This window comes from Porites lutea, chromosome 8 (genome assembly GCF_958299795.1).
Source record: "Porites lutea chromosome 8, jaPorLute2.1, whole genome shotgun sequence".
Taxonomy (NCBI): Eukaryota; Metazoa; Cnidaria; class Anthozoa; order Scleractinia; family Poritidae; genus Porites; species Porites lutea.
The window spans coordinates 3,873,179-3,900,412 of NC_133208.1; the positions used below are offsets into that span (position 1 = coordinate 3,873,179).

Genomic DNA, 27,234 nt, shown 5'->3' on the forward strand with positions numbered 1-27,234 from the left:
GGGCGACCCTACCATCACCATCACAAAAGGTTGACCCAGCCTTCTCGCCTACGACTTTTTGTCTCTCGCAAACGGTTCTCCACCTTTTGGAAGGAAATGTATAAAACGTTGGTTCACCCAGGGTAGCTCGGCTAGGCAGGTGATTATTCTACCCGGGACAGCTTTTGAGCGCTTACAATTCGATGAGAAACCCAATAATTCCAGGAAAAATTCAAATGGAACGGTTCATCCAGGTAAAAATTTCTGGCAAAAAAAATATATATATCTTTCGAGGTATTACATTTTTCTCGTTTTTACCCAAACGACCGAAATTTTTTGTACCATTTGTCTGGTTAACCAGTTCTAGGCCTCCTCTTGAGGCGGAAGGTGAAAAACGGAGGTCTTTTCCCAGGAGGGTTAGGGTGTTTTGCAAATGGTACAACTAGGTGGTAAATGGTACTATTTGTCACAAAGTTTTTTAACGAAATTTTGTCACAAACGGTAAGCGCTCCTTTTCCTCATATACACGGGGCATAAGTTGCAAATTGAATTCGAGGGCGGTGCTCTTTCCAGTAAAACGGTAGAAGGAAAATCTTGTTGACAACAGAATTGTCTTTAACAACGAGGCTATAACTAACCTTGCAGAAGTGGAGATCTAATTAATCCCATTATGGCGGGAAGAGTTGACGAGCAAGCCTAGACAAGGAATAATGAATACAATTAATATTTTATTAAATTTTGTAGCGAGACTTCAAAGAATAACGTCCAAAGCAAACGGACGCAAAGTTGTTGGCCAACAACTCGCTAAAATGTTGAGCGTTGTTGCGTCTGTTTTGCACGGGGTCTAAAGGTGATGTAACACGAGACGATTCGCAACGACGATTTTTAGCGCCATGCAGCGTGGCAACATTGCTGCGACATTGTTTCGAATGGTTACAATATTGCTCCAACATTTCAACGCTGCGTTGTGCTAAAAATCGTCCTTGCGAATCGCCCGTGTAACATCACCTTGACACTTTCTGTAAAGCAATTCTTCTTTAAGAGTAGCAGAAGGCGCTCTAGAGTGAAAGAATACATTTAAAGTTTCCACGGTTTAAGTTCTTCAATAACTGTATATTAAGTTACGTGAGAACGGACGCATCAACTCCTAAAAATGTTGGGACATGGGAGTGTATCGTGGGAAGGATACAACCCATAAGAGTTCGTAAATCATGTGAAATGCGCCCAAAAGGCCCCAGCAATGGTGGAAGAGTTGTGCAAACGGATCCAACATTGCTGCGCTACGCTTCGACGATCACGGAAGACAAGAAATGTTGGGAGTTGTTGGCTTAAACGTTTTACCGTTTTCAAACTTTGTGCAACAACTCCCGGCCCAACAACACACAAAAGCACGGAACAGGGTGTGCAAACGGACGCAACATGTAACATCCAACAATGCTGGGAGTTTTTGGCCCATAATGTTGTTACGAAATTACAATTGTTCCACCGCACCTGTGCCATGGTGTCCTTGTGGATCTTAGCCACGGAAGTTAACAATGTAAGCGATAGCTGAAAGATAAGAAAAGAACAAGATTAATGACGGCGAGTCCACGCCTTTGAGAGCACCTATAAAGCATCTTAGAAGCACTTAACAAACTTTCTCCAGTGAAGTCGAACATAAAATTTAACAAACTTTATTCAAAACTATTAAGACAATTCAACTTTTTAAATATGTTATATATACGCATATACTTTTAACTTTATCCTTGGGTGTACAAATATATTACCCACTAAGATGAATTTTTGTCTTAGTACTGCTTGTATCCACTTAACTTGTTTAGTTCTCCAGATATTCTTAATAACTCTTTACCTTATTTTTTTATAGAGCTCAACCAACCAAGAAACCCATACCACACTATTTAATTAAGGCCCTGTTTACATGGAGGTGGGGGACCCCAGGTAGGTGAAGTAACCCGCGGCGGTGCACCTCACTTATCATGTAAACGTGATCAAATTTAAATGAGAGATTATATGGACAGGCGAGTTACCCTACCCAAGCGGGTTACCTCACCAACCTTGGGTCCCTTCCCTCAATGCAATCAGGCCTTAAGACAGTTAATCCTCGAAGATGGCTTGTCCCTAAGATCTTGTGAGAGAGTTAAAGTACACTTGTTTAAAGTTGCCGACTATATGCAATTAGTAGGCGAGGAATGGATCTGTTTCCCGTTTATTTCAAACAAAAAAACCCAGGGGGTGATGGTCATAGTCACCGAGGGAAATCCCCGACCCCAGCTTTAAGTGAAAGCCCTAGGATGGGAAGATAACACAACTCACATGTGCCATACTTGACTCTCCTTCGCAACCGCTCGAGTCAGAGTCACGCAGTGCTCCCCTAGCATTAGGGGATGACGAGCACGACTACGAGTACGAGATTTGACGTAAAGTTTTTTCGCGCATTCTCAAAATATAGACTCCCCAGAAAGCTTCATTTTACCATTTTTCACTAGAAAGGTTGGCACTGTTATCTTTAGTGAAGGAGGTTACGCGCTCTCCCGATCGCAAGATGTTAAAAACTTCTTACACTTGATATCTTGTTTCCGCCACTTCGACTTTCTTGCTAAGACTCGTAGTAGGGTGACGACGGCTACCAAGTTTTCCCGCATAAAATGACGTTGGTTCACGCGCGAGCACTGCTTAGTACAGAGGAAATCTCGTATTCGTAGTCGTACTCGTCTTAGAATCTACAGCTCTCTACTGCGCGACTCCGGCCCGAGCGGTTGCAAAGGCCTGACTAGTGCCATACGAACCTGTGAGATGTGAAGGTCACTTTCACTAATGAGGGGAGGGACCTCTGTTAGTACTCCAGCTATATTCTCCTGTGTCAGTAAATTTCCTAAGTAAAATAGAAAGCACACGAGTCAATAATATCATACATGAATTACACTTAATTACCACAACCGATAGAAGGGACTTTTGTGTTTAAAGTGGTTCAATTCTCTGCCATTTTGCTGTTTGATCTACCTCAATCAGACACTCCTTGGTTTACTCCCTAAGATCGCTGACAACGAAAATGCCGGTTCCACATACAAGTGACCGACAGTGAAATGTATGTGTTGTGGTTTAACCCTTTCACTGACAGAGTGCTCTATGGAGTTTTGTAAGGTCACTCTTGTGCCTGTGAATGAAATCCTATGATGTTACCATTCAAATGAAACCTTTTCAGCAGTACTTTCACATGGTACTATTTATTTAGTATGTAGTTCTAACGTTTGAGTCTGTGGATGAAATCCTATAATGTTACCATTCAAATGAAACCTCTTCAGCAGTACTTTTACATGGTACTATTTATTTGGTATGTTGTTCTAACTTTTGAGTCTGTGGATAAAATCCTATGATGTGACCCTTCAAATGAACCTCTTCAGTAGTGCTTTCACATTGTATTATTTGTTTTTCAAAATTTCACAAATGAAATTTGGTCAAAATTTGCTTTTGGCTAAATTTGGCAGTGAAAGATCCTTGGTTTAAATTTTAATTTACTTTTTATTTGTTTTTGGGTATGGAAATGTGTGATAAAGACTTTAAAACTAAAGAAAATAAACCAAAACATATGCCACACTGATACTAAATATCCCTTAAAACCAAACAAACACCCTTGGCGATCAGTCGACAAATATATCCTGTAAAATTCGGGCAGGAAACTTACCGTAGTTAGTAACCAAAACATTTAAAGTTGTCAACGTTGACAACTTGAGTGCTCTTTGGTTTTTGCGCAAAAATGAGGCAAGGATAGGCATGGAGTCACTCTGCAAGTAAAAAATAACAACATCTCATTAATGATTTACATTCACCTGGAGAGAGTAAGAAGAGAAAAATAAAATAAATAAAAATAAAGTAAAATAAAACAATAAAAAAATAAAAATATAAAAGAATACATTAAAAACACAACCTACCAAAATTGTTGTAAGGTCAATTCGAAGAGGTGAACTGAAATAAAACATAAATCTTTGCTTCAATTCAAAAGGGAAACAAGGGAACAGGGGAACAGGGGTAACAAGAGGAATGGGAAAATAAACCAGAACAGAGAAAACAGGGGGAACAAAGGGAACAGGGGGAACGGGGAACACAAGGGAAAAAAAGGGAAAAGGGGAAAAAGGAAAAAAAAAGAAACAGGGGTAACAAAGAGGAAAAAAGTAACAGACAAACAAAACAAAGAAAAAACAAAGGAAACAGGGAAAAAGGGAAAACATCGGGACCAAGGGGGAAAAGGGGAACAAACGGTAAAAGAAGGAACAAGGGGAAGAGGGAGAACAAGGAAAACAGCAAGAACAGTAAGAAACCGAATGTAAAAGAATAAGAGGAAGAACAAGGGGAAACAGAGAAACAGGGGGAAAGGAAAGACATGGGGGAACAATGCAAAAAGTGAAAACAAGGGTAACAAGGAAACAAGGGGTAAAAAGGGTAACATGCGGAACAAGGAAGAACAGGGACTAACAAGGGGCAACAAGGGTAACAAGGACTAACAAGGAGTAACAAGGAGCAACAAGCGGTAACAAGGAAACAAGGGGTAAAAAGGGTAACATGCGGAACAAGGAAGAAAAGGGACTAACAAGGGGTAAAAAGGGTAACAAGGACTAACAAGGAGTAACAAGGAGCAACAAGCGGTAACAAGGAAACAAGGGGTAAAAAGGGTAACATGCGGAACAAGGAAGAACAGGGACTAACGAGGGGTAAAAAGGGTAACAAGGACTAACAAGGAGTAACAAGGAGCAACAAGCGGTAACAAGGGTAACAAGGGGTAACAACGATAAAAAGGGGTAACAAGGGGTAACAAGGGGTAACAAAGGGTAACAAGGGGTAAAAAGGGTAACAAGGGATTACAAGGTTAACAAGGGGTAACAGGGGGTAACAAGGGGTAACAAGGGTAACAAGGGGTAACAAGGGGTAACAAGGGTAACAAGGGGTAACAAGGGTAACAAGGGGTAACAAGGAGTAACAAGGGTAACAAGAGTAATAACGGGTAACAAGGGTAAAAAGGGGTAACAAGGGGTAACAAGGGTAACAAGGGGTAACAAGGGTAACAAGGGTAACAAGGGTAACAAGGGGTAACAAGGGTAACAAGGGTAACAAGGGGTAACAAGGGTAACAAGAGTAATAAGGGGTAACAAGGGTAAAAAGGGGTAACAAGGGGTAACAAGGGTAACAAAGGGTAACAAGGGGTAACAAAGGGTAAGAAGGGTAACAAGGGGTAACAAGGGGTAACAAGGTTAACAAGGGTAACAAGGGGTAACAAGGGGTAACAAGGGGTAACAAGGGTAACAAGCGGTAACAAGGGTAACAAGGGTAACAAGGGGTAACAAGCGGTAACAAGGGTAACAAGGGGTAACGAGGGGTAACAAGGGTAACAAGGGGTAACAAGCGGTAACAAGGGTAACAAGGGGTAACAAGGGTAACAAGGGTAACAAGGGGTAACAAGCGGTAACAAGGGTAACAAGGGTAACAAGGGTAACAAGGGTAACAAGGGGTAACAAGGGTAACAAGGGTAACAAGGGTAACAAGGGTAACAAGGGTAACAAGGGGTAACAAGGGTAACAAGGGTAACAAGGGTAACAAGGGTAACAAGCGGTAACAAGGGTAACAAGGGTAACAAGGGTAACAAGGGTAACAAGCGGTAACAAGGGTAACAAGCGGTAACAAGGGTAACAAGGGTAACAAGGGTAACAAGGGGTAACAAGGGTAAAAAGGGGTAACAAGGGGTAACAAGTGTAACAAGGGGTAACAAGGGTAACAAGGGGTAACAAGGGTAACAAGGGGTAAAAAGGGGTAACAAGGGGTAACAAGTGTAACAAGGGGTAACAAGGGTAACAAGGGGTAACAAGGGGTAACAAGGGGTAAAAAGGGGTAACAAGGGGTAACAAGTGTAACAAGGGGTAACAAGGGTAACAAGGGGTAACAAGGGGTAACAAGGGGTAAAAAGGGGTAACAAGGGTAACAAGGGGTAACAAGGGGTAACAAGGGTAACAAGGGGTAACAAGGGTAACATGGGGTAACAAGGGGTAACAAGGGTAACAAGGGGTAACAAGGGGTAACAAGGGTAACAAGGGGTAACAAGGGTAACAAGAGGTAACAAGGGTAACAAGGGTAACAAGGGTAACAAGGGGTACCAAGGGTAAAAAGGGGTAACAAGGGGTAACAAGGGTAACAAGGGGTAACAAGGGTAACAAGGGGTAAAAAGGGGTAAGAAGGGTAACAAGGGGTAACAAGGGGTAACAAGGGTAACAAGGGGTAACAAGGGTAACATGGGGTAACAAGGGGTAACAAGGGTAACAAGGGGTAACAAGGGGTAACAAGGGTAACAAGGGGTAACAAGGGTAACAAGAGGTAACAAGGGTAACAAGGGTAACAAGGGTAACAAGGGGTAACAAGGGTAAAAAGGGGTAACAAGGGGTAACAAGGGTAACAAGGGGTAAAAAGGGGTAACAAGGGGTAACAAGGGGTAACAAGGGTAACAAGGGGTAACAAGCAGTAACAAGGGTAACAAGGGGTAACAAGGGTAACAAGGGTAACAAGGGGTAACAAGCGGTAACAAGGGTAACAAGGGTAACAAGGGGTAACAAGGGTAACAAGGGTAACAAGGGTAACAAGCGGTAACAAGGGTAACAAGGGGTAACAAGCGGTAACAAGGGTAACAAGGGTAACAAGGGGTAACAAGGGTAACAAGGGTAACAAGGGGTAAAAAGGGGTAACAAGGGTAACAAGGGTAACAAGGGTAACAAGGGGTAACAAGCGGTAACAAGGGTAACAAGGGTAACAAGCGGTAACAAGGGTAACAAGGGTAACAAGGGGTAACAAGGGTAACAAGAGGTAACAAGGGTAACAAGGGTAACAAGGGGTAACAAGGGTAACAAGGGTAACAAGGGTAACAAGCGGTAACAAGGGTAACAAGCGGTAACAAGGGTAACAAGGGTAACAAGAGGTAACAAGCGGTAACAAGGGTAACAAGGGTAACAAGGGGTAACAAGGGTAACAAGGGTAAAAAGGGGTAACAAGGGTAACAAGGGTAACAAGGGGTAACAAGCGGTAACAAGGGTAACAAGGGTAACAAGCGGTAACAAGGGTAACAAGGGTAACAAGGGGTAACAAGGGTAACAAGAGGTAACAAGGGTAACAAGGGTAACAAGGGTAAAAAGGGGTAACAAGGGGTAACAAGGGTAACAAGGGGTAACAAGGGGTAAAAAGGGGTAACAAGGGTAACAAGGGGTAACAAGGGGTAACAAGGGTAACAAGGGTAACAAGGGGTAACAAGGGTAACAAGGGGTAACAAGGGTAACAAGGGTAACAAGGGTAACAAGGGGTAACAAGGGTAACAAGGGTAACAAGGGGTAACAAGGGTAACAAGGGTAACAAGGGGTAACAAGCGGTAACAAGGGTAACAAGGGTAACAAGGGGTAACAAGGGTAACAAGGGTAACAAGGGGTAAAAAGGGGTAACAAGGGTAACAAGGGTAACAAGGGTAACAAGGGGTAACAAGCGGTAACAAGGGTAACAAGGGTAACAAGGGTAACAAGGGTAACAAGGGGTAACAAGGGTAACAAGAGGTAACAAGGGTAAGAAGGGTAACAAGGGTAAAAAGGGGTAACAAGGGGTAACAAGGGGTAACAAGGGGTAACAAGGGTAACAAGGGGTAACAAGGGATAAGAAGGGTAACAAGGGGTAACAAGCGGTAACAAGGGTAACAAGGGGTAACAAGGGTAACAAGGGGTAACAAGCGGTAACAAGGGTAACAAGGGGTAACAAGGGTAACAAGGGGTAACAAGGGTAACAAGGGGTAACAAGGGTAACAAGGGGTAACAAGGGGTAACAAGGGGTAACAAGGGGTAACAAGGGTAACAAGGGGTAACAAGGGGTAACAAGGGTAACAAGGGGTAACAAGCGGTAACAAGGGGTAACAAGGGTAACAAGGGGTAACAAGGGGTAACAAGGGTAACAAGGGGTAAAAAGGGTAACAAGGGGTAACAAGGGTAACAAGGGGTAACAAGGGTAACAAGGGGTAACAAGGGGTAAAAAGGGGTAACAAGGGTAACAAGGGGTAACAAGCGGTAACAAGGGGTAACAAGGGGTAACAAGGGTAACAAGGGGTAACAAGGGGTAACAAGGGTAACAAGGGGTAACAAGGGTAACAAGGGGTAACAAGGGGTAACAAGGGTAACAAGGGGTAACAAGGGTAACAAGGGGTAACAAGGGGTAACAAGGGTAACAAGGGGTAACAAGGGTAACAAGGGTAACAAGGGTAACAAGCGGTAACAAGGGTAACAAGCGGTAACAAGGGTAACAAGGGTAACAAGAGGTAACAAGCGGTAACAAGGGTAACAAGGGTAACAAGCGGTAACAAGGGTAACAAGGGTAACAAGGGGTAAAAAGGGGTAACAAGGGTAACAAGGGTAACAAGGGGTAACAAGCGGTAACAAGGGTAACAAGGGTAACAAGCGGTAACAAGGGTAACAAGGGTAACAAGGGGTAACAAGGGTAACAAGAGGTAACAAGGGTAACAAGGGTAACAAGGGTAAAAAGGGGTAACAAGGGGTAACAAGGGTAACAAGGGGTAACAAGGGGTAAAAAGGGGTAACAAGGGTAACAAGGGGTAACAAGGGGTAACAAGGGTAACAAGGGTAACAAGGGGTAACAAGGGTAACAAGGGGTAACAAGGGTAACAAGGGGTAACAAGGGTAACAAGGGTAACAAGGGGTAACAAGGGGTAACAAGCGGTAACAAGGGTAACAAGGGTAACAAGGGGTAACAAGGGTAACAAGGGGTAACAAGGGTAACAAGGGTAACAAGGGGTAAAAAGGGGTAACAAGGGTAACAAGGGTAACAAGGGTAACAAGGGGTAACAAGCGGTAACAAGGGTAACAAGGGTAACAAGGGTAACAAGGGTAACAAGGGGTAACAAGGGTAACAAGAGGTAACAAGGGTAACAAGGGGTAAAAAGGGGTAACAAGGGTAACAAGGGTAACAAGGGTAACAAGGGGTAACAAGCGGTAACAAGGGTAACAAGGGTAACAAGGGTAACAAGGGTAACAAGGGGTAACAAGGGTAACAAGGGTAACAAGGGTAAAAAGGGGTAACAAGGGGTAACAAGGGTAACAAGGGGTAACAAGCGGTAACAAGGGTAACAAGGGGTAACAAGGGTAACAAGGGTAACAAGGGGTAACAAGGGATAAGAAGGGTAACAAGGGGTAACAAGCGGTAACAAGGGTAACAAGGGGTAACAAGGGTAACAAGGGGTAACAAGGGATAAGAAGGGTAACAAGGGGTAACAAGCGGTAACAAGGGTAACAAGGGGTAACAAGGGTAACAAGGGGTAACAAGCGGTAACAAGGGTAACAAGGGGTAACAAGGGTAACAAGGGTAACAAGGGGTAACAAGGGTAACAAGGGGTAACAAGCGGTAACAAGGGTAACAAGGGTAACAAGGGGTAACAAGGGTAACAAGGGGTAACAAGGGTAACAAGGGGTAACAAGGGGTAACAAGGGTAACAAGGGGTAACAAGCGGTAACAAGGGGTAAAAAGGGGTAACAAGGGTAACAAGGGGTAACAAGCGGTAACAAGGGGTAACAAGGGGTAACAAGGGTAACAAGGGGTAACAAGGGGTAACAAGGGTAACAAGGGGTAACAAGGGTAACAAGGGGTAACAAGGGGTAACAAGGGTAACAAGGGGTAACAAGGGTAACAAGGGGTCACAAGGGGTAACAAGGGTAACAAGGGGTAACAAGGGTAACAAGGGGTAACAAGGGGTAACAAGGGTAACAAGGGGTAACAAGCGGTAACAAGGGGTAACAAGGGGTAACAAGGGGTAACAAGCGGTAACAAGGGTAACAAGGGGTAACAAGGGTAACAAGGGTAACAAGGGGTAACAGGGGGTAAGAAGGGGTAAGAAGGGGTAACAAGGGTAACAAGGGGTAACAAGGGTAACAAGGGGTAACAAGGGGTAACAAGGGTAACAAGAGTAATAAGGGGTAACAAGGGTAAAAAGGGGTAACAAGGGGTAACAAGGGTAACAAGGGGTAACAAGGGTAACAAGGGTAACAAGGGGTAACAAGGGTAACAAGGGTAACAAGGGGTAACAAGGGTAACAAGAGTAATAAGGGGTAACAAGGGTAAAAAGGGGTAACAAGGGGTAACAAGGGTAACAAAGGGTAACAAGGGGTAACAAAGGGTAAGAAGGGTAACAAGGGGTAACAAGGGGTAACAAGGGGTAACAAGGGTAACAAGGGGTAACAAGGGGTAACAAGGGTAACAAGGGGTAACAAGGGTAACAAGGGTAACAAGGGTAACAAGCGGTAACAAGGGTAACAAGCGGTAACAAGGGTAACAAGGGTAACAAGAGGTAACAAGCGGTAACAAGGGTAACAAGGGTAACAAGGGGTAACAAGGGTAACAAGGGTAACAAGGGGTAAAAAGGGGTAACAAGGGTAACAAGGGTAACAAGGGGTAACAAGCGGTAACAAGGGTAACAAGGGTAACAAGCGGAAACAAGGGTAACAAGGGTAACAAGGGGTAACAAGGGTAACAAGAGGTAACAAGGGTAACAAGGGTAACAAGGGTAAAAAGGGGTAACAAGGGGTAACAAGGGTAACAAGGGGTAACAAGGGGTAAAAAGGGGTAACAAGGGTAACAAGGGGTAACAAGGGGTAACAAGGGTAACAAGGGTAACAAGGGGTAACAAGGGTAACAAGGGGTAACAAGGGTAACAAGGGGTAACAAGGGTAACAAGGGGTAACAAGGGTAACAAGGGTAACAAGGGGTAACAAGCGGTAACAAGGGTAACAAGGGTAACAAGGGTAACAAGGGTAACAAGGGGTAAAAAGGGGTAACAAGGGTAACAAGGGTAACAAGGGTAACAAGGGGTAACAAGCGGTAACAAGGGTAACAAGGGTAACAAGGGTAACAAGGGTAACAAGGGGTAACAAGGGTAACAAGAGGTAACAAGGGTAACAAGGGGTAAAAAGGGGTAACAAGGGTAACAAGGGTAACAAGGGTAACAAGGGGTAACAAGCGGTAACAAGGGTAACAAGGGTAACAAGGGTAACAAGGGTAACAAGGGGTAACAAGGGTAACAAGGGTAACAAGGGTAAAAAGGGGTAACAAGGGGTAACAAGGGTAACAAGGGGTAACAAGCGGTAACAAGGGTAACAAGGGGTAACAAGGGTAACAAGGGTAACAAGGGGTAACAAGGGATAAGAAGGGTAACAAGGGGTAACAAGGGGTAACAAGGGGTAACAAGGGGTAACAAGGGGTAACAAGGGGTAACAAGGGTAACAAGGGGTAACAAGGGTAACAAGGGTAACAAGGGGTAACAAGGGGTAACAGGGAGTAACAAGGGGTAACAAGGGTAACAAGGGGTAACAAGGGGTAACAAGGGGTAACAAGCGGTAACAAGGGGTAACAAGGGTAACAAGGGTAACAAGGGGTAACAAGCGGTAACAAGGGTAACAAGGGGTAACAAGGGTAACAAGGGTAACAAGGGGTAACAAGGGTAACAAGGGGTAACAAGCGGTAACAAGGGTAACAAGGGGTAACAAGGGTAACAAGGGTAACAAGGGGTAACAAGGGTAACAAGGGGTAACAAGCGGTAACAAGGGTAACAAGGGTAACAAGGGGTAACAAGGGTAACAAGGGGTAACAAGGGTAACAAGGGGTAACAAGGGGTAACAAGGGTAACAAGGGGTAACAAGCGGTAACAAGGGGTAAAAAGGGGTAACAAGGGTAACAAGGGGTAAGAAGCGGTAACAAGGGGTAACAAGGGGTAACAAGGGGTAACAAGGGTAACAAGGGGTAACAAGGGTAACAAGGGGTAACAAGGGGTAACAAGGGTAACAAGGGGTAACAAGGGTAACAAGGGGTAACAAGGGGTAACAAGGGTAACAAGGGGTAACAAGGGTAACAAGGGGTAACAAGGGGTAACAAGGGTAACAAGGGGTAACAAGCGGTAACAAGGGGTAACAAGGGGTAACAAGGGGTAACAAGCGGTAACAAGGGTAACAAGGGGTAACAAGGGTAACAAGGGTAACAAGGGGTAACAGGGGGTAAGAAGGGGTAAGAAGGGGTAACAAGGGTAACAAGGGGTAACAAGGGTAACAAGGGGTAACAAGGGGTAACAAGGGTAACAAGAGTAATAAGGGGTAACAAGGGTAAAAAGGGGTAACAAGGGGTAACAAGGGTAACAAGGGGTAACAAGGGGTAACAAGGGGTAACAAGGGTAACAAGGGGTAACAAGGGTAACAAGGGTAACAAGGGGTAACAAGGGGTAACAGGGAGTAACAAGGGGTAACAAGGGTAACAAGGGGTAACAAGGGGTAACAAGGGGTAACAAGCGGTAACAAGGGGTAACAAGGGTAACAAGGGTAACAAGGGGTAACAAGCGGTAACAAGGGTAACAAGGGGTAACAAGGGTAACAAGGGTAACAAGGGGTAACAAGGGTAACAAGGGGTAACAAGCGGTAACAAGGGTAACAAGGGGTAACAAGGGTAACAAGGGGTAACAAGGGTAACAAGGGGTAACAAGCGGTAACAAGGGTAACAAGGGTAACAAGGGGTAACAAGGGTAACAAGGGGTAACAAGGGTAACAAGGGGTAACAAGGGGTAACAAGGGTAACAAGGGGTAACAAGCGGTAACAAGGGGTAAAAAGGGGTAACAAGGGTAACAAGGGGTAACAAGCGGTAACAAGGGGTAACAAGGGGTAACAAGGGTAACAAGGGGTAACAAGGGGTAACAAGGGTAACAAGGGGTAACAAGGGTAACAAGGGGTAACAAGGGGTAACAAGGGTAACAAGGGGTAACAAGGGTAACAAGGGGTAACAAGGGGTAACAAGGGTAACAAGGGGTAACAAGGGTAACAAGGGGTAACAAGGGGTAACAAGGGTAACAAGGGGTAACAAGCGGTAACAAGGGGTAACAAGGGGTAACAAGGGGTAACAAGCGGTAACAAGGGTAACAAGGGGTAACAAGGGTAACAAGGGTAACAAGGGGTAACAGGGGGTAAGAAGGGGTAAGAAGGGGTAACAAGGGTAACAAGGGGTAACAAGGGTAACAAGGGGTAACAAGGGGTAACAAGGGTAACAAGAGTAATAAGGGGTAACAAGGGTAAAAAGGGGTAACAAGGGGTAACAAGGGTAACAAGGGGTAACAAGGGTAACAAGGGTAACAAGGGTAACAAGGGGTAACAAGGGTAACAAGGGTAACAAGGGGTAACAAGGGTAACAAGAGTAATAAGGGGTAACAAGGGTAAAAAGGGGTAACAAGGGGTAACAAGGGTAACAAAGGGTAACAAGGGGTAACAAAGGGTAAGAAGGGTAACAAGGGGTAACAAGGGGTAACAAGGTTAACAAGGGTAACAAGGGGTAACAAGGGGTAACAAGGGTAACAAAGGCAACAAGGGGTAACAAGGGGTAACAGGGAGTAACAAGGGGTAACAAGGGTAACAAGGGGTAACAAGGGGTAACAAGGGGTAACAAGGGTAACAAGGGGTAACAAGGGTAACAAGGGTAACAAGGGGTAACAAGGGGTAACAAGTGGTAGCAAGGGGTAACAAGGGTAACAAGGGGTAACAAGGGTAACAAGGGGTAACAAGGGTAACAAGGGATAACAAGCGGTAACAAGGGTAACAAGGGGTAACAAGGGTAACAAGGGTAACAAGGGGTAACAAGGGTAACAAGGGGTAACAAGCGGTAACAAGGGTAACAAGGGTAACAAGGGGTAACAAGGGTAACAAGGGGTAACAAGGGGTAACAAGGGTAACAAGGGGTAACAAGGGTAACAAGGGGTAACAAGGGGTAACAAGGGTAACAAGGGGTAACAAGCGGTAACAAGGGGTAAAAAGGGGTAACAAGGGTAACAAGGGGTAACAAGCGGTAACAAGGGGTAACAAGGGGTAACAAGGGTAACAAGGGGTAACAAGGGGTAACAAGGGTAACAAGGGGTAACAAGGGTAACAAGGGGTAACAAGGGGTAACAAGGGTAACAAGGGGTAACAAGGGTAACAAGGGGTAACAAGGGGTAACAAGGGTAACAAGGGGTAACAAGGGTAACAAGGGGTAACAAGGGGTAACAAGGGTAACAAGGGGTAACAAGCGGTAACAAGGGGTAACAAGGGGTAACAAGGGTAACAAGGGGTAACAAGCGGTAACAAGGGTAACAAGGGGTAACAAGGGTAACAAGGGTAACAAGGGGTAACAGGGGGTAAGAAGGGGTAAGAAGGGGTAACAAGGGGTAACAAGGGTAACAAGGGGTAACAAGGGGTAACAAGGGTAACAAGAGTAATAAGGGGTAACAAGGGTAAAAAGGGGTAACAAGGGGTAACAAGGGTAACAAGGGGTAACAAGGGTAACAAGGGTAACAAGGGTAACAAGGGGTAACAAGGGTAACAAGGGTAACAAGGGGTAACAAGGGTAACAAGAGTAATAAGGGGTAACAAGGGTAAAAAGGGGTAACAAGGGGTAACAAGGGTAACAAAGGGTAACAAGGGGTAACAAAGGGTAAGAAGGGTAACAAGGGGTAACAAGGGGTAACAAGGTTAACAAGGGTAACAAGGGGTAACAAGGGGTAACAAGGGTAACAAAGGCAACAAGGGGTAACAAGGGGTAACAGGGGGTAACAAGGGGTAACAAGGGTAACAAGGGGTAACAAGGGGTAACATGGGGTAACAAGGGTAACAAGGGGTAACAAGGGTAACAAGGGGTAACAAGCGGTAACAAGGGTAACAAGGGTAACAAGGGGTAACAAGGGTAACAAGGGGTAACAAGGGGTAACAAGTGGTAGCAAGGGGTAACAAGGGTAACAAGGGGTAACAAGGGTAACAAGGGGTAACAAGGGGACAACAGGGGAATGGGGGAACAAAGGGGACAAGGAGGAACAGGGGGAAGGGGGAAGAAGGGGGAAAAAGGGAAAGAGATGAAAGCAGGTGAAGCAGGGGGTACATGGGGAATTGGGTGAACAAGGGTAACAAGGGGAACAGGGTGAACAAGGGAAACTGGGAGAACAAGCGGAGTAAGAGGAACAAGGGGAAAAAGATCCAATTGATTTTGTACAAACAAAGTTTATTAGGTGGCTATTGGGAGTAAACAAATTCTGTAGCTCAAATGCGTGCAGATCGGAGGTAGGCCAATTCCCAATGCGAACGAAGACAAAGTACAGACCCATTAAATACTGGCTAAATTTTTGTGAGCCGGAGCACCAAAATAAACTCTCTGGAATAGCATTTACAGATCAAATTGGTGAAGGCAAAAAAAGGAACTTTGGCCAGGCAAACTAAAACGGCTATTAAATCTCGCAGGTCTTGGCGATATATGGTCAGCGAAAAGAAACACTCCTGTAACCATGAACTATTTACGACGGAGACTCTTAGACATAGAACAGCAAACATGGATTAGCGAAATACACAATGATGAACGAAAGGATCCGCATCAAAAAAAAAAAAAAAGAACTTTTACGAAATTTAAACTTACCCATGACTACGAAAATTACCTCACAAAGGTAAGAAACATCAGTCATAGAGTGGCAATCACAAAGCTAAGATCAACAACCACAAACAAGCAATTGAAACTGGACGATACGTTAAACCCTATCAACCACCAGATCAAAGAATCTGTCCATTATGAAAAACTGGAACAGAAGACGAGGAGCATTTTTTGGTGAATTGCATAGCTTATAGAGATCCTAGGGGAGAGCTGTTCAATACGCTAAAAAAGGAAACTAATCTTTCTCTTCACTCTATGACTCCAAGTTCTGCTTTTACAACGTTGATAAGTATGAAGCAAGGAGAAAAAAGGAAACAAATGTGGCTAAATACGTATGTGATCGCTTGCGGGAAAGAGAAAGACGCGTTAAATATAAACTTATCTAATTGTATAAATTCTACAAATGTACACCTCTGCAATTATTGCACTAAAATCTTTGTTATCGTTGTAAAAACATGTGTCTGTAGGCGCTCTGTTGAAAACAAAGCAGCTATCCTATCCTATCCTACAAGGGGGAACAAGGGGAACAGGGGGTGAGAAGGGAACAAGGGAAACAGGGGGAAAGGAGCAACGAGAGGAACAGCTAGGAACAGAGAATAGGGGAACAAGGAGAACAATTGGAACAAAGGGGAACAGGGAAACAGGAGGAACAAGGGGGGAACAATGGGAAACAATGGGAACAAGGGGGAACAGGGGTAACGAGGGGAACAAGGGGGAACATGGGGAACAGGGCAACGGGTGAACAAGGGGAACAGGGGGAAAAAAGGGAACAAGGGAAATGAGGGAGAACAAGGGGAGACAGGGAGAACAAGGGCAACAAGGGGGAACAGGGGGACATGGGCAACAAGGGGAAGAAGGAAAGATGGGAATTTATTGACCGCTAGCGCAAGAGTGTAGCACGCTTGCCAAATTCGACGAAGAAAAGAAAAACGTCTGTGGACAGGTTACAGCAGACGACGCAAGGTGACAAACATTTTGAAAGTTTTACAAATGTGAGAGAGAGTAGAAGCACTTCAGTGGGGTCTAGTAAGTTGCGGAACTTACCCAGCAATTAGCGAATAGGCCTTCACAGTTGTCAGTCTTGTGATTTCATTTCGCAGTCTGTCAAGGAAAATTGGCAGGCACTGAGGCAGTTGCTGGACAAGCTCATCTCCAAGGCTGCACAGAATCTGACCCCTGCAACATAAACAATACACTAATCAGAAAAATGACAGACACTTCTTTAAGATGGGCAACTCCCTACAACAGAAACCTGTACCCTGCAGAGTTGGTCCTTGCAATTCCTTGCTATGTTCAAGTACCGACACGTACATGTATTACCGGCCACAATAAGTCGTAGGAAGGCTGGGAAGAGGAGAAAATGAGAGCGCGAAGAGGGGAGGGGGGCGTGGATGGGGGCGGTGGAAAGCTTACTTTGAGGGCCCCAATCATATCTGCTGCTTGACTGTACTCCCCCTAATAGCGCCCAGGGAATAAAAAAAAATCACACAAATGCAATTTTTTTTTTTTTTTGGGGGGGGGGGGGGGTAAAATCCTAAGAAATAAATACTAGCGTGAAAAAGTTCTACCAAGGAGGTCTGAATTGAATGGTAACACCATAGGTTTTCATCCACAGATTTAAAAGTTAGAGTAACAGATGAATCTTGCAATAACGTGAAATACGAGCGAAATAGCCTGCGAGCATTGCAACCTCTCCATTTGAAATGGACAGCTTTCTTGTAGGCAAGAGATGAAATGGTTTATTAACATTGCTCTCTTGATCCTTAAACATATGGAACCTATTTTTTCTCTTTTTGGATTCATGGTCCATAAAAGATATGATAGAAGCCCGGAAGCAAATTTTTGACACTCGCAAATGGCTTCCAAGTCCCAAGATTTCCCAGTCTGAATATAGAGTTCCCTTCTAGGTTCATCAGAGTGGAAAAAACGTGGTCTGTGACTTACATGTACACAATAGACCTTGAACTTGTAAATACAGGCACTTTTAAATGTAGACAGCTATTTCGAGAAAGGTTGTCGGATAAAATGTGCACGCAACAATCCCAGAAGGAGATATGGGATATGACCAATACACTGTTCCTGACACTATAGCTGTCGAAACTACTTTTGCTGCTTTCCTTTAGCACTTGCAAACATACGTCCATGGCCTCTCGTGCTATTCTTTCAAATTTCTTAGAAGAACAGTGAACTCAAAATCACTCAAAAAACCTTTCGGGATTGTCCGCGTCGTGTGCACTTTTTCCGACAACCTTTCGCGAAATAGCTGTATACGGTGCAAGATAACTTACATGCATGATATGGCTCTTTCTTTGACCTCCTGATCGATATCAGCCGCTTTGAGTCTTGTTAACGTACACTGGTAAATATCCTGAACATATTTCCTGAACTCAAATGAGCTGGCTTGGACACCTTGTTGTAAGTACGAGAAAATGAACAATATGACTCAAAAAAGAGCACTTTCATAAATTTGTTACTCATCATGAATTTAAGTGGCCCCTTAATACTTCTAAAAATTATTCGTATTTAGTGTATATCCTTTGAGGGTGTCGGAAACTCAAGGGGAAGATGATTAATTTTCAAAGAATACATCGCGTATACCATACACTAAATTATCTCAGGAAGGGAAGATCTTTGTGTCTTGAAGAAACTAATTTTTGAGAATTGGTCATGCAACACTTTCTTGCTATGACTTCCTTTTTGTTATTTTCAGTACGTTGCATGTACAATTTTTGCATTTGAGTACATAGCTCATCAAAATTGAGGTGATAAATCCCTTTTTTTTATTGATGTTATTACATCAGTCTACACCTTCCACTTATCTGAATTACCGCTCAGTTTCATATCTCTAGTTCCGTCCCACTATTGTTGCAATAAGTTGACAAATAGCGCTCACAATCTTTAGGGAAGGGGGGGGGGGGGGGGGGGGGAAGACCTTTTTGGATCATAGAAAAAAAGGCGAAATTTGGAAACCCTAAAAATTCAGCATCACACGATACAATTTTCAGCTGAGTTGTGATTGTGGGGGGACAGTGTGTAGACACGATTTTCATGTTACTAACCATGAGGTCTTATGACTTTGACGAGTTGCTGTGTTACCATCAAAGCTTCTGATGTGATTTTGTAGAATGGATCACCAACAGCGGTTATGACAGGCTACAAAATAATCAGAATGAAACAAGTTAGCAACTTACATAGCCTGCGAACAAGCTCTCCGGGGTGCTCTGGCGTCGGGGCGGGAGAAGGAAGGAGAGCTTGCAACTACGTCTCTGGAATTTGAATTCCGCCTCCAGCTCCCCTGTGGCTCCCCGTCGACTGAGCTGTCAGATTTCCGCCATCACTAATGTCATCTAAGCCAATCAGTATTTCGCACCGACTTTTTCGATGAAGACATTCAAATTCCAGAGACGTAGTTAGGGCTAGTAATTACAACACCTTCTTTGCTTTAATAGGGAGCTTACACTACTACGACAGAGACGCCAGTTGAAGTGCCTCTCTGCGAACTTAAGTGAATCAATGAATAACTACAATATCAATAGCAAGTTAACTTTCTCATATACTTACAGGTACAAGCACGTGGATGTGCGGATGAAACACTTTAGGAGGATGCTGAGCTAAGATACAGCCCAGGAATGACAGAGTATCGATCTTCATGTTTGATGTGGAACTCTTGTCTCTGGAATAAAAGTATGGGGAGTAATTCATCACAACACCAAACTACGCAAAATCACAAAATTAATCACCAATACAACGTTAAATACAGTTAAACCCTCCATGTACAATCAACTCTCGTAAGCGCCCGGATCACCCTCCTTAAAAGACCATCTCTCCAAAAAACCACAATTTCCCAGTCAAAGCCGTATTATCGGAGCATCTCGAGTACAACCGCGCCAGCTTTTAGGATGAAGGTTTTAGAATTTTCCATTGTTTTCAACCTCTTCCAAGCGATCCCCTGATAAAATGGTCTGATCTTTGTTTTTGCTGTTTGTATCAAGGCCGATTTAGACGGTACGATGTTTGCTTACGACTATTGTGCGTAACTAGCATGCGTCATGACTTCACCACAGATCGTGTTGTGTAAATTAGACCCACGACAGTCGTACGACACATTGTGGATGTCGTGTGTGAAAATTGTGCGCGTGTGGATGGTCAAAAGTATGAGAAAAACTTTAAGAACCAACATGGATTCACATATTATTGTAACCTAAAAATGCCATACAACACATTCTCTCCGAAAAAGTAGGTGTGACTGGACTTCTTCTTATAAAAGACCCTCTGCAGTTCGAATCTCGTAAGCGACCACGGGCTCTTCGCATATACAAAAATCTGGAGACACGCGTCCAACATTGTTTGTGGGGTGAGGGGAGGGGCTGGACCTGAGTGAATTGGAAAACGCCCCACAAACGCAATAGTGTCCCAAGACTTTTGTCCAAGATTGTAGCTTACTGCTAGCCGGGCTTCGAATAGAAAGGTAACAATCTTGTAAGGGGCGCTCAAAGGGGTGAAAATAGGTTTGTGGTGCCACAGTACTTAAAATAAGCTCAGAAAAAACCGCCTTACCCAAGAGAGAACTGTATTCCAGGAACAATAGCACTGATGTGATCTGACAAAGCTCCAGGTAACACAGCTACAAGCTCTAAGAGCAGATGAAAACATCCCTACAAATAACGGTGACAATCAGTGAACACGCAAAGTACATAGAAGACCATTACACGTATCTGGGAAACTGCCCACCTACCCCTTCCCTAAGCCAACATTAACGCTTACTTCTCACTTAGGGCAAAATGTTGGCTTAGGGGAGGGGTAGGTGGGGAGTTTCCCAGAAATGTATAATGATCCAGAAATTGCTCCCTCAGCGGTCCGCTGTGGTAGCGATCGGACACTACTACATGTATGTCTGATCGTAGGCATCCACGCTTCAGGAATCTCAATTCTGCTCTCCCTGTTGATGTTCTAAGGGTGACGTCTTATTTTAATACTGTAAAATTCCGAAAATAAGCCCCTCCAAAAATAAGCTCCTCAAAGTCGTAACGCAAAAATCCCTCCGTTAAATCGCCCCTCCAAATATAAGCCCCCCGGGGACTTGTACTTGAAAATTGCCCTCAAATAACGGTATTTCCTTCCAACTATAAGGCTAGCCCAATCGATTTTGAAACGCAAATTTCCCTCCATAGATAAACCCGTCCGAACATAAGCCCCTCCAAAAATAAACCCCTCAAAAAGGACCTTTGAAAAATATAAGCCCGGGGGCTTACGGAATTTTACGGTAGCCCCTCAAACTCTAAGAGATTTTTGCATGAAAGAATTTTCCAAAAAAAACTCTGCGTCCACACGGTGCATTTTTGACTCGTTTTTACCCCAAAAAGGCAACAGTGACTGAAAACGAAACGGTACCGTCTTTGATAAGAGAATGCGCATTTACTGATATCTGAGCCCGCGAGATGATGGCGTCTACTCTCCGTGCGCGGGATAGACTGGATCCAACACCGTGCCGTAATCGTTTCAAAAACCTCCGATTAAGTACAGCGAGACGGCGTTTTCGTAAAAAATCTTCGCTCTGGAGAGCGTTTTTGAAATGATGCGTTTTCAGAGGAAAAAAAAGTCCTTTTTGCAACAAAAAGGGATTCAGGTGGGCAGAGTTTCCAAGAATAACTAACATCAAATTTCTTCTAACAATATATAACCATCATAAAGAGAAGAAGTTATGAGAATTAACAAAATGATCACTAAAGGGAAAACGCTTTGATCTGTGAGCAAATTCTCTCAGCTGATAAATAAAGGAAATGTATGGAGCTCAGTGTGGAGAATTTGTATGTGGATATTGTGGCTTGGTAACAAGGGAATATAGTTACCTGTCTGGTCTTGACACTTTTCTCTCTCAGTTGTTTGTATAAAGCTTTGACAATTGATGGGATTTGACTTGTGAGCAGGTTGACTGGGCTAAAATAAACAATATGTTAATTTAGAATATTCCATGGGGGGGGTGGGGGGGGGGGAACTGGTACATCAATAAGGTGTAGTGTGAAACAACAAATTATAATTGAATATGACAAATAGCACATGAATCTCACGAAAATTTTCTTAACTTTTGGGGACACCAACTGAGATACTCAGATAGAAACCTTTTTAAAGAAAGCATGTACAGTGTACATTGTGGATAACAGTGAGCCATGTTCCAAACCAAATAGGACTTTGAACAAGTCAGTTTTTCATGAAAGGGGTAAACCAAAGTAATAAAGTACGTAAAGAAAAACCTCTCAGAGCAAGGTGGAGAACAGAAAACAAAACTGGGCCAATATAATGGCATCATAACCAGGATTCAAACTCTAGTTACATAAGCGAGAGGAAGGTGTTCTCACTGTTGTGCCGATGACGCTGAATTAATAAAATCCATAGACTACAAGGTTAATCGCCGAGTTAAGGAAGCAATACCCAGTATTTCAAATCGGCCTTATATTATAGCCTTAGATCAGCGTATACGAAGCGCAATAGAGTAGTTAGAAAAGAGTAGTCAAGGAAAACTAGCGGCCATGAATAAGAAAGGAAACCAGGCACGCACGCGTGCCGACGCGTATACGCAAAAATGGTGTGTGCGTTTTGCGTGTGCGTTGGTCGCTTATCTCTGAGCTGCACCGTAACTTAAGTAATCTGTTAAAAAGAGTAATAGTCTATGATTACATGTAGATAAAACATGGCACTGAGGCTAACGTTCACCAACATCGTAGTAAATTACTTCAATACTTTTGTAGCTTTGTCATCAGTCATACAAGCTAACAGTTTACCAGCCGTGCGATTTTCTGTCTTCTAACTGAAACGAATAAATGTTTTTCTGCCAGAATGTACACATGCCTCGAGGTTCGGACGGATCAAAATTTATTCAACCGCTGAGCTGCACTGTTATTCATCATCGTGGTCGTCATCGTCGTCATGGACATGATGATAACGATGATGATGTTGATGACGATGATGACGACGACGACGACGACGACAATGCCGACGCTGACGCCGACGCCGACGTTCTCGTCGCCATCGTCATCATGACTCTTACCCTGAATCATCCTCCATTGCATCAGCATCAAGAGTCTGACTGGCTACTGGTCGGGTTTGCCGTAAAAGTGTGATGTATGCAGCAAAAATATCAGCCTTTACATTTTCTTCCCTCTCTACAAATAAAGGCAAACAAAAAATTCAAATTTATTCCAGGAAGTGATTAAGTGACATGCTAAAGTATTAGCTTACTGCAGCACTATTCAAATTATGCCGTAAAATTCCGAAAATAAACCCTGGGGCTAATATGTTTCAAAAGCCCTTTTTGAGAGGCTTATATTCGGAGGGGCTTATCTACTGGGGGAAGTTTGCGTTTCAAAATCGATTGGGCTAACCTTATAGTTGGAAGTAATTTACCGTTTCTGCTTTGTTTTACTTTGTATTTGGGGGCAATTTTCCAAGTACAAGCCTGCGGGGGGCTTATATTTGGAGGGGCGATTTAACGGAGCGTTTTTTGCGTTACCGGTTTGGGTGGCTTATATTTGGAGGGGCTTATACATGGAGGGGCTTATTTTCGGAATTCTACGGTAGTTACCACCCTCCTGTGAGATGAAAATTGCATGATGTTGTTTCAGAAAACCCACCACATGGAGGGTCATTGGAAAATTTGAGGGGGAGGGGGTCTCAAAGACCAAACTGTTTTAGAGGAGGGTCAAAAGCTGCACTGGTATTCCAGACTGGTGGGGCTAAAGTAAAAAAAAAACTCCTCTGTAGGGGAAGTAAGGATAACACATATCTTGCATGAGGAAGGTATAAAACACAGTTTCCTACGGTTTTGTGCCACTGTTCAAGTGAAACCTATGTACAACATAGTCAGTGGCGAATACAGGGGAGGGACCGGCCCAAACTGAAGGGCCAAAAATTGTTTTTGGAGACCACCCCCCCCCCCCCTCTCTAAGGGTCTCGATGACCGCTCCCCTTACCCCACCCCCAACCCTTATCTCAAGGTCTGGATCCGGCACTGGTAGTAGCCCAATCACATGGTACATGTATTCTTTTTTTCCTAGTTTACAGAAAGTGAATTTTATTAGGACTGTAGTCCTGTGCAATTCACCCTTTCTACACTCTAGAAAGTTACTGTAACAGGAACTTAAAAGGGAGCACAGGGATAATAGTTTGCAGAAATACTGTGATACAATTGTACCTTTGAATCGGGCGATCAGAGCTGGCGAGACTGACTTGTAAAATTCTGAGAGAAGCTCTGGTCTTGATCCCAACACTGCGGACAAACATTTGGCTGCAGATCTGCGAACCTGATTTGCAGAATATCAGACTGTTACTGTGCGCATACATGTAAAGATAAATGGCACTTTAAATAAAGTAAGTAATATAAAAGTACAAAACTATTTAATCCTTCCCTAAAGCTACAACTTGCACAGTAAAACGGGCAACAACTTGTTTTGCAACCTTACTGCAAAAAGAGTTGAATAGCACCTGCTGCGATGTTGCACACTTAGCCAGCCACGTTCAAACCTGTCTTGCAAACACATCACGTTGTTGCAAGTTGCGTAAATTCTAACTTCTTATTGGATAAAATTACGCGGGAGTCACACCATACATGTCACTTGGTGCAAAACAAGTTTGCCTTGGGTTGGTAAAATACGCAACACGTATGTATTTGTGAAATGAAATGATCAGCATGTCACGATCCTGGGACAAAGAAAAAATCTGAGTCCCCGAGAGGATTCGAACCTATGACCTCCCAAACACCGGGCGAGCGCTCTATCCACTTGAGCTAAAATGGGTAAAATGTATAGATTTGTGAAAATGAAATGATCAGCATGTCACGAGCGTGGGACAAAGAAAAAAATCTGAGTCCCCGAGAGGATTCGAACCTATGACCTTCCAAACAGCGGGCGAGCGCTCTATCTATTTTAGCTACGGAGAACTCATAGATTTTGTTGCAAAGTGTAGAACTCCTCTCTACTTTCTGCTAAAGTATTCACAGCCTACATCAACCTGATTTTTTGCAAAACAGGAATGGATGTGGGTGGTTAAACGCACAACTATACGGTATAATAATAATAATAATAATAATAATTTAATTCTTATATTGCGCGCTTTCCATGAAATGATCAAGCGCGCATTACACGATTTCTATCCATAACAATTTAATACAGGGTATCTAACTAATAATTATTTAAAATATACTATGATAAAATTAAAATATACACCATATGTTAAGATACTAGTAATTATCGTGATAAAAATTAATAAAAAGCTTCCCTAAAGAGGTACGTTTTCAGAGATCTATAATAGCACGAATCTCACGCGGTAATACATTCCAAAGTGCCGGAGCTGCGACCTGGAGTGATCTCTCTCCTAATGTAACCCTACTTCTAAAAGTTGGCGTTGCAAGCAACAAAGCATCCGAGGAGGATCTTAAATTATAATTTCCTGATCTTTTAATTTACACAAGTTCTCTTAAATTCTCGTTTGTTGCAAAACAAGTTCCACGCTTTTGCTGTCTGTTTTACCACTTACAGAGCCAAATTTTCTACTGCTATACACTTCAATTTCACAAGTTAGTAGTGCATTATTCTTTACCTTCCAACTCATGTCATCATCATCGCTGTAGTCATCATCATCCTCACTAAAAAATGAACGGTACGTATAAAAAGCTGTCCGACATCTCATTAGTATGCGTAATCAAATGGTGACGAGTGAAATTAGGGAATAATTTCACGCGCGTTTTGTCCAAAATTTGGACAAAACGCAAGTGAAATTATTCCCTAATTTCACGAGTATACCATTTGATTACCTATTAATATCATGGGTGACGAATTACGTTAGCAATCTTAGATTTTCCACATGTTTATCCTGGATCGTATCGATCGAGAACTCCACTCTCTCAAATGTGTAGACCTTAAATTTGGCTTATAAAGTTCAGAATTTTTCAGACTTTTTCGGCAAAATACCTGTAAGAATCCTTCTTGATGTTCTCTTGTGTGTTCAGGTTTTCTAAAGCGTCTTTTTGTGCCCCGACATCTTCATTCACGGCATTTTAAAACTTCGTCGCCATCTTGACACTGAGACGCACGGAAGGGTTGCCATGGCAATTTTGTAATTTCACATGTGAAATTATAAATTAGTGTAGGTAATAGCATGATTTGTAGTGATATTTGGCATAAATACTACGAGTGACAATTTTGAAATATCACGAGGGGTATTTATGCCTAATATCACATACAAATCATGCTATTATTTGTTTATACTACTACCCGCAAAAGGTTTGTAATTTTCACATGTAGGTATTTCAAATTAACCTGAAATACCACTGCTCTAAGCCAATCAAATTGCAGAAATTTCTCACGTAGTAGTATAAACGCAGAAATTTCGCGCCAAAATTAAAGAGTAATTCGTCACCTATGATTTTACGGCAAAAATCCACCTTTATGGACATCCTTGAGAATGAAGCTAATGTAGTCTCTAACAACAGTCTTTTAATAATGGTGTGTGAGAAGAACTTTCATACAAACATTTGTATTCCAGGGAGAGCATGTTTTATAACAATTTCTCAACGATACGCAATGGAACAATTATTGTATACCAAACCAAAAGGACAGTTACACACTGTATGATAATCATTCCTAACATAAAATACTAGAAAATTAATAATGAAAACGTCAATTCTGTCATTGGGGATGGCGGCAATCCGTCGGTAATTTACTGCCATTTATGAGATTTATTTCTGAAAGAAATAAATGGTTTTATGCTGAATATGACTGATCAATATTGTATTTCCCCAGCTACCAGCAAAGGAGGGTTTTGCTGTCATCCGGGTGATTTCTCACGAAAGTGCCGTTTATGTCACGGGTCATAAGTAAGTCACGAAAGCGAAGCACAAGGCCTCCTACAGACAGTTAGTTATCTCAAAGCCCGTTTCCGGTTTCTGCTGGTTCGGTGGTCATTCGCTTTTGCTCATCCGTTGCGCCTTCAGCGCTCACGCAGTCGACTTGTGGCAAGTCTAGCAGATAACTGACTAATCTGTAAGTTGCGCGTAATGCATTATTTCTAAGAACAATGTCAAACTGTGTACCGTGTGATGGTACATATATGTATGTCGTTATTTTCTTCCAAACAATGTACAATAAAACGAATATTAGTTTTGGTTTTTGTGATATCCGGAATTAATCAAGGTCAGCCGAGCCAAAAGCCGAGGCTGATAACACTTACCTCGACCTTGAATACTCCGGATATCACAAAAACCTCATCCAATAATTGTTTATTAAGAAGTGGCGGTCATGAAGCAGTAAAATCCCTGATTCCCACTAGCAGATTTTCCTATCATAATGAAAACCACGATTACGCATTACTCACTCTTCGTCATCATCCTCCATGTCCGTCTCCATGAACTCATCTTCATCGTCACTTCCGTAGTTGTAGTTTGGATCATAACAAATAAATTCTAGACAAAGCTCTGTGATCTGAGGACCAAACAATCGCATCAAGTTAGGGCTGTTACCTAGAACCAAGTTTCTGGGTTAATAGGGACTTTAAGATCCAACGACGGGACGGCGACAAGAACGTCGCTTAAAAAGTGAATTTGCGTTCTTTCAGTCTTTATAGCGATTATTCCTACCCACTTACTTTGTCAATTGTGGGCGAACCCTCCTGAAGCTAAATTTCAAGGGACAATATTCAAGCTCAGAAAGAGAAAAAAAAATTCATCGTTGCTTGTTTACGTCCTCCATAAAACGCGAAATGAGGCATTTTCA

General features: G+C 43.1%; 1 protein-coding gene across 1 annotated transcript in view; it reads right to left on the bottom strand.

Annotated features, from left to right (window-relative positions):
* Positions 1 to 27,234, bottom strand: part of LOC140945745 (cullin-associated NEDD8-dissociated protein 1-like) — a 52,901-nt gene that overhangs the window by 17,496 nt on the left and 8,171 nt on the right. The window contains exons 11-25 of the mRNA XM_073394797.1: positions 26,837 to 26,943; positions 25,064 to 25,109; positions 23,661 to 23,769; positions 22,518 to 22,632; positions 21,322 to 21,409; positions 20,030 to 20,127; positions 19,034 to 19,145; positions 18,532 to 18,625; positions 17,761 to 17,881; positions 16,517 to 16,648; positions 3,909 to 3,942; positions 3,662 to 3,761; positions 2,766 to 2,851; positions 1,471 to 1,527; positions 618 to 675 (exon numbers count right to left, since the gene is read on the bottom strand). Of these exons, the coding sequence (XP_073250898.1) occupies positions 618 to 675; positions 1,471 to 1,527; positions 2,766 to 2,851; positions 3,662 to 3,761; positions 3,909 to 3,942; positions 16,517 to 16,648; positions 17,761 to 17,881; positions 18,532 to 18,625; positions 19,034 to 19,145; positions 20,030 to 20,127; positions 21,322 to 21,409; positions 22,518 to 22,632; positions 23,661 to 23,769; positions 25,064 to 25,109; positions 26,837 to 26,943 (1,357 nt within the window). The remainder of the gene's footprint in view (positions 1 to 617; positions 676 to 1,470; positions 1,528 to 2,765; positions 2,852 to 3,661; positions 3,762 to 3,908; positions 3,943 to 16,516; positions 16,649 to 17,760; positions 17,882 to 18,531; positions 18,626 to 19,033; positions 19,146 to 20,029; positions 20,128 to 21,321; positions 21,410 to 22,517; positions 22,633 to 23,660; positions 23,770 to 25,063; positions 25,110 to 26,836; positions 26,944 to 27,234) is intronic.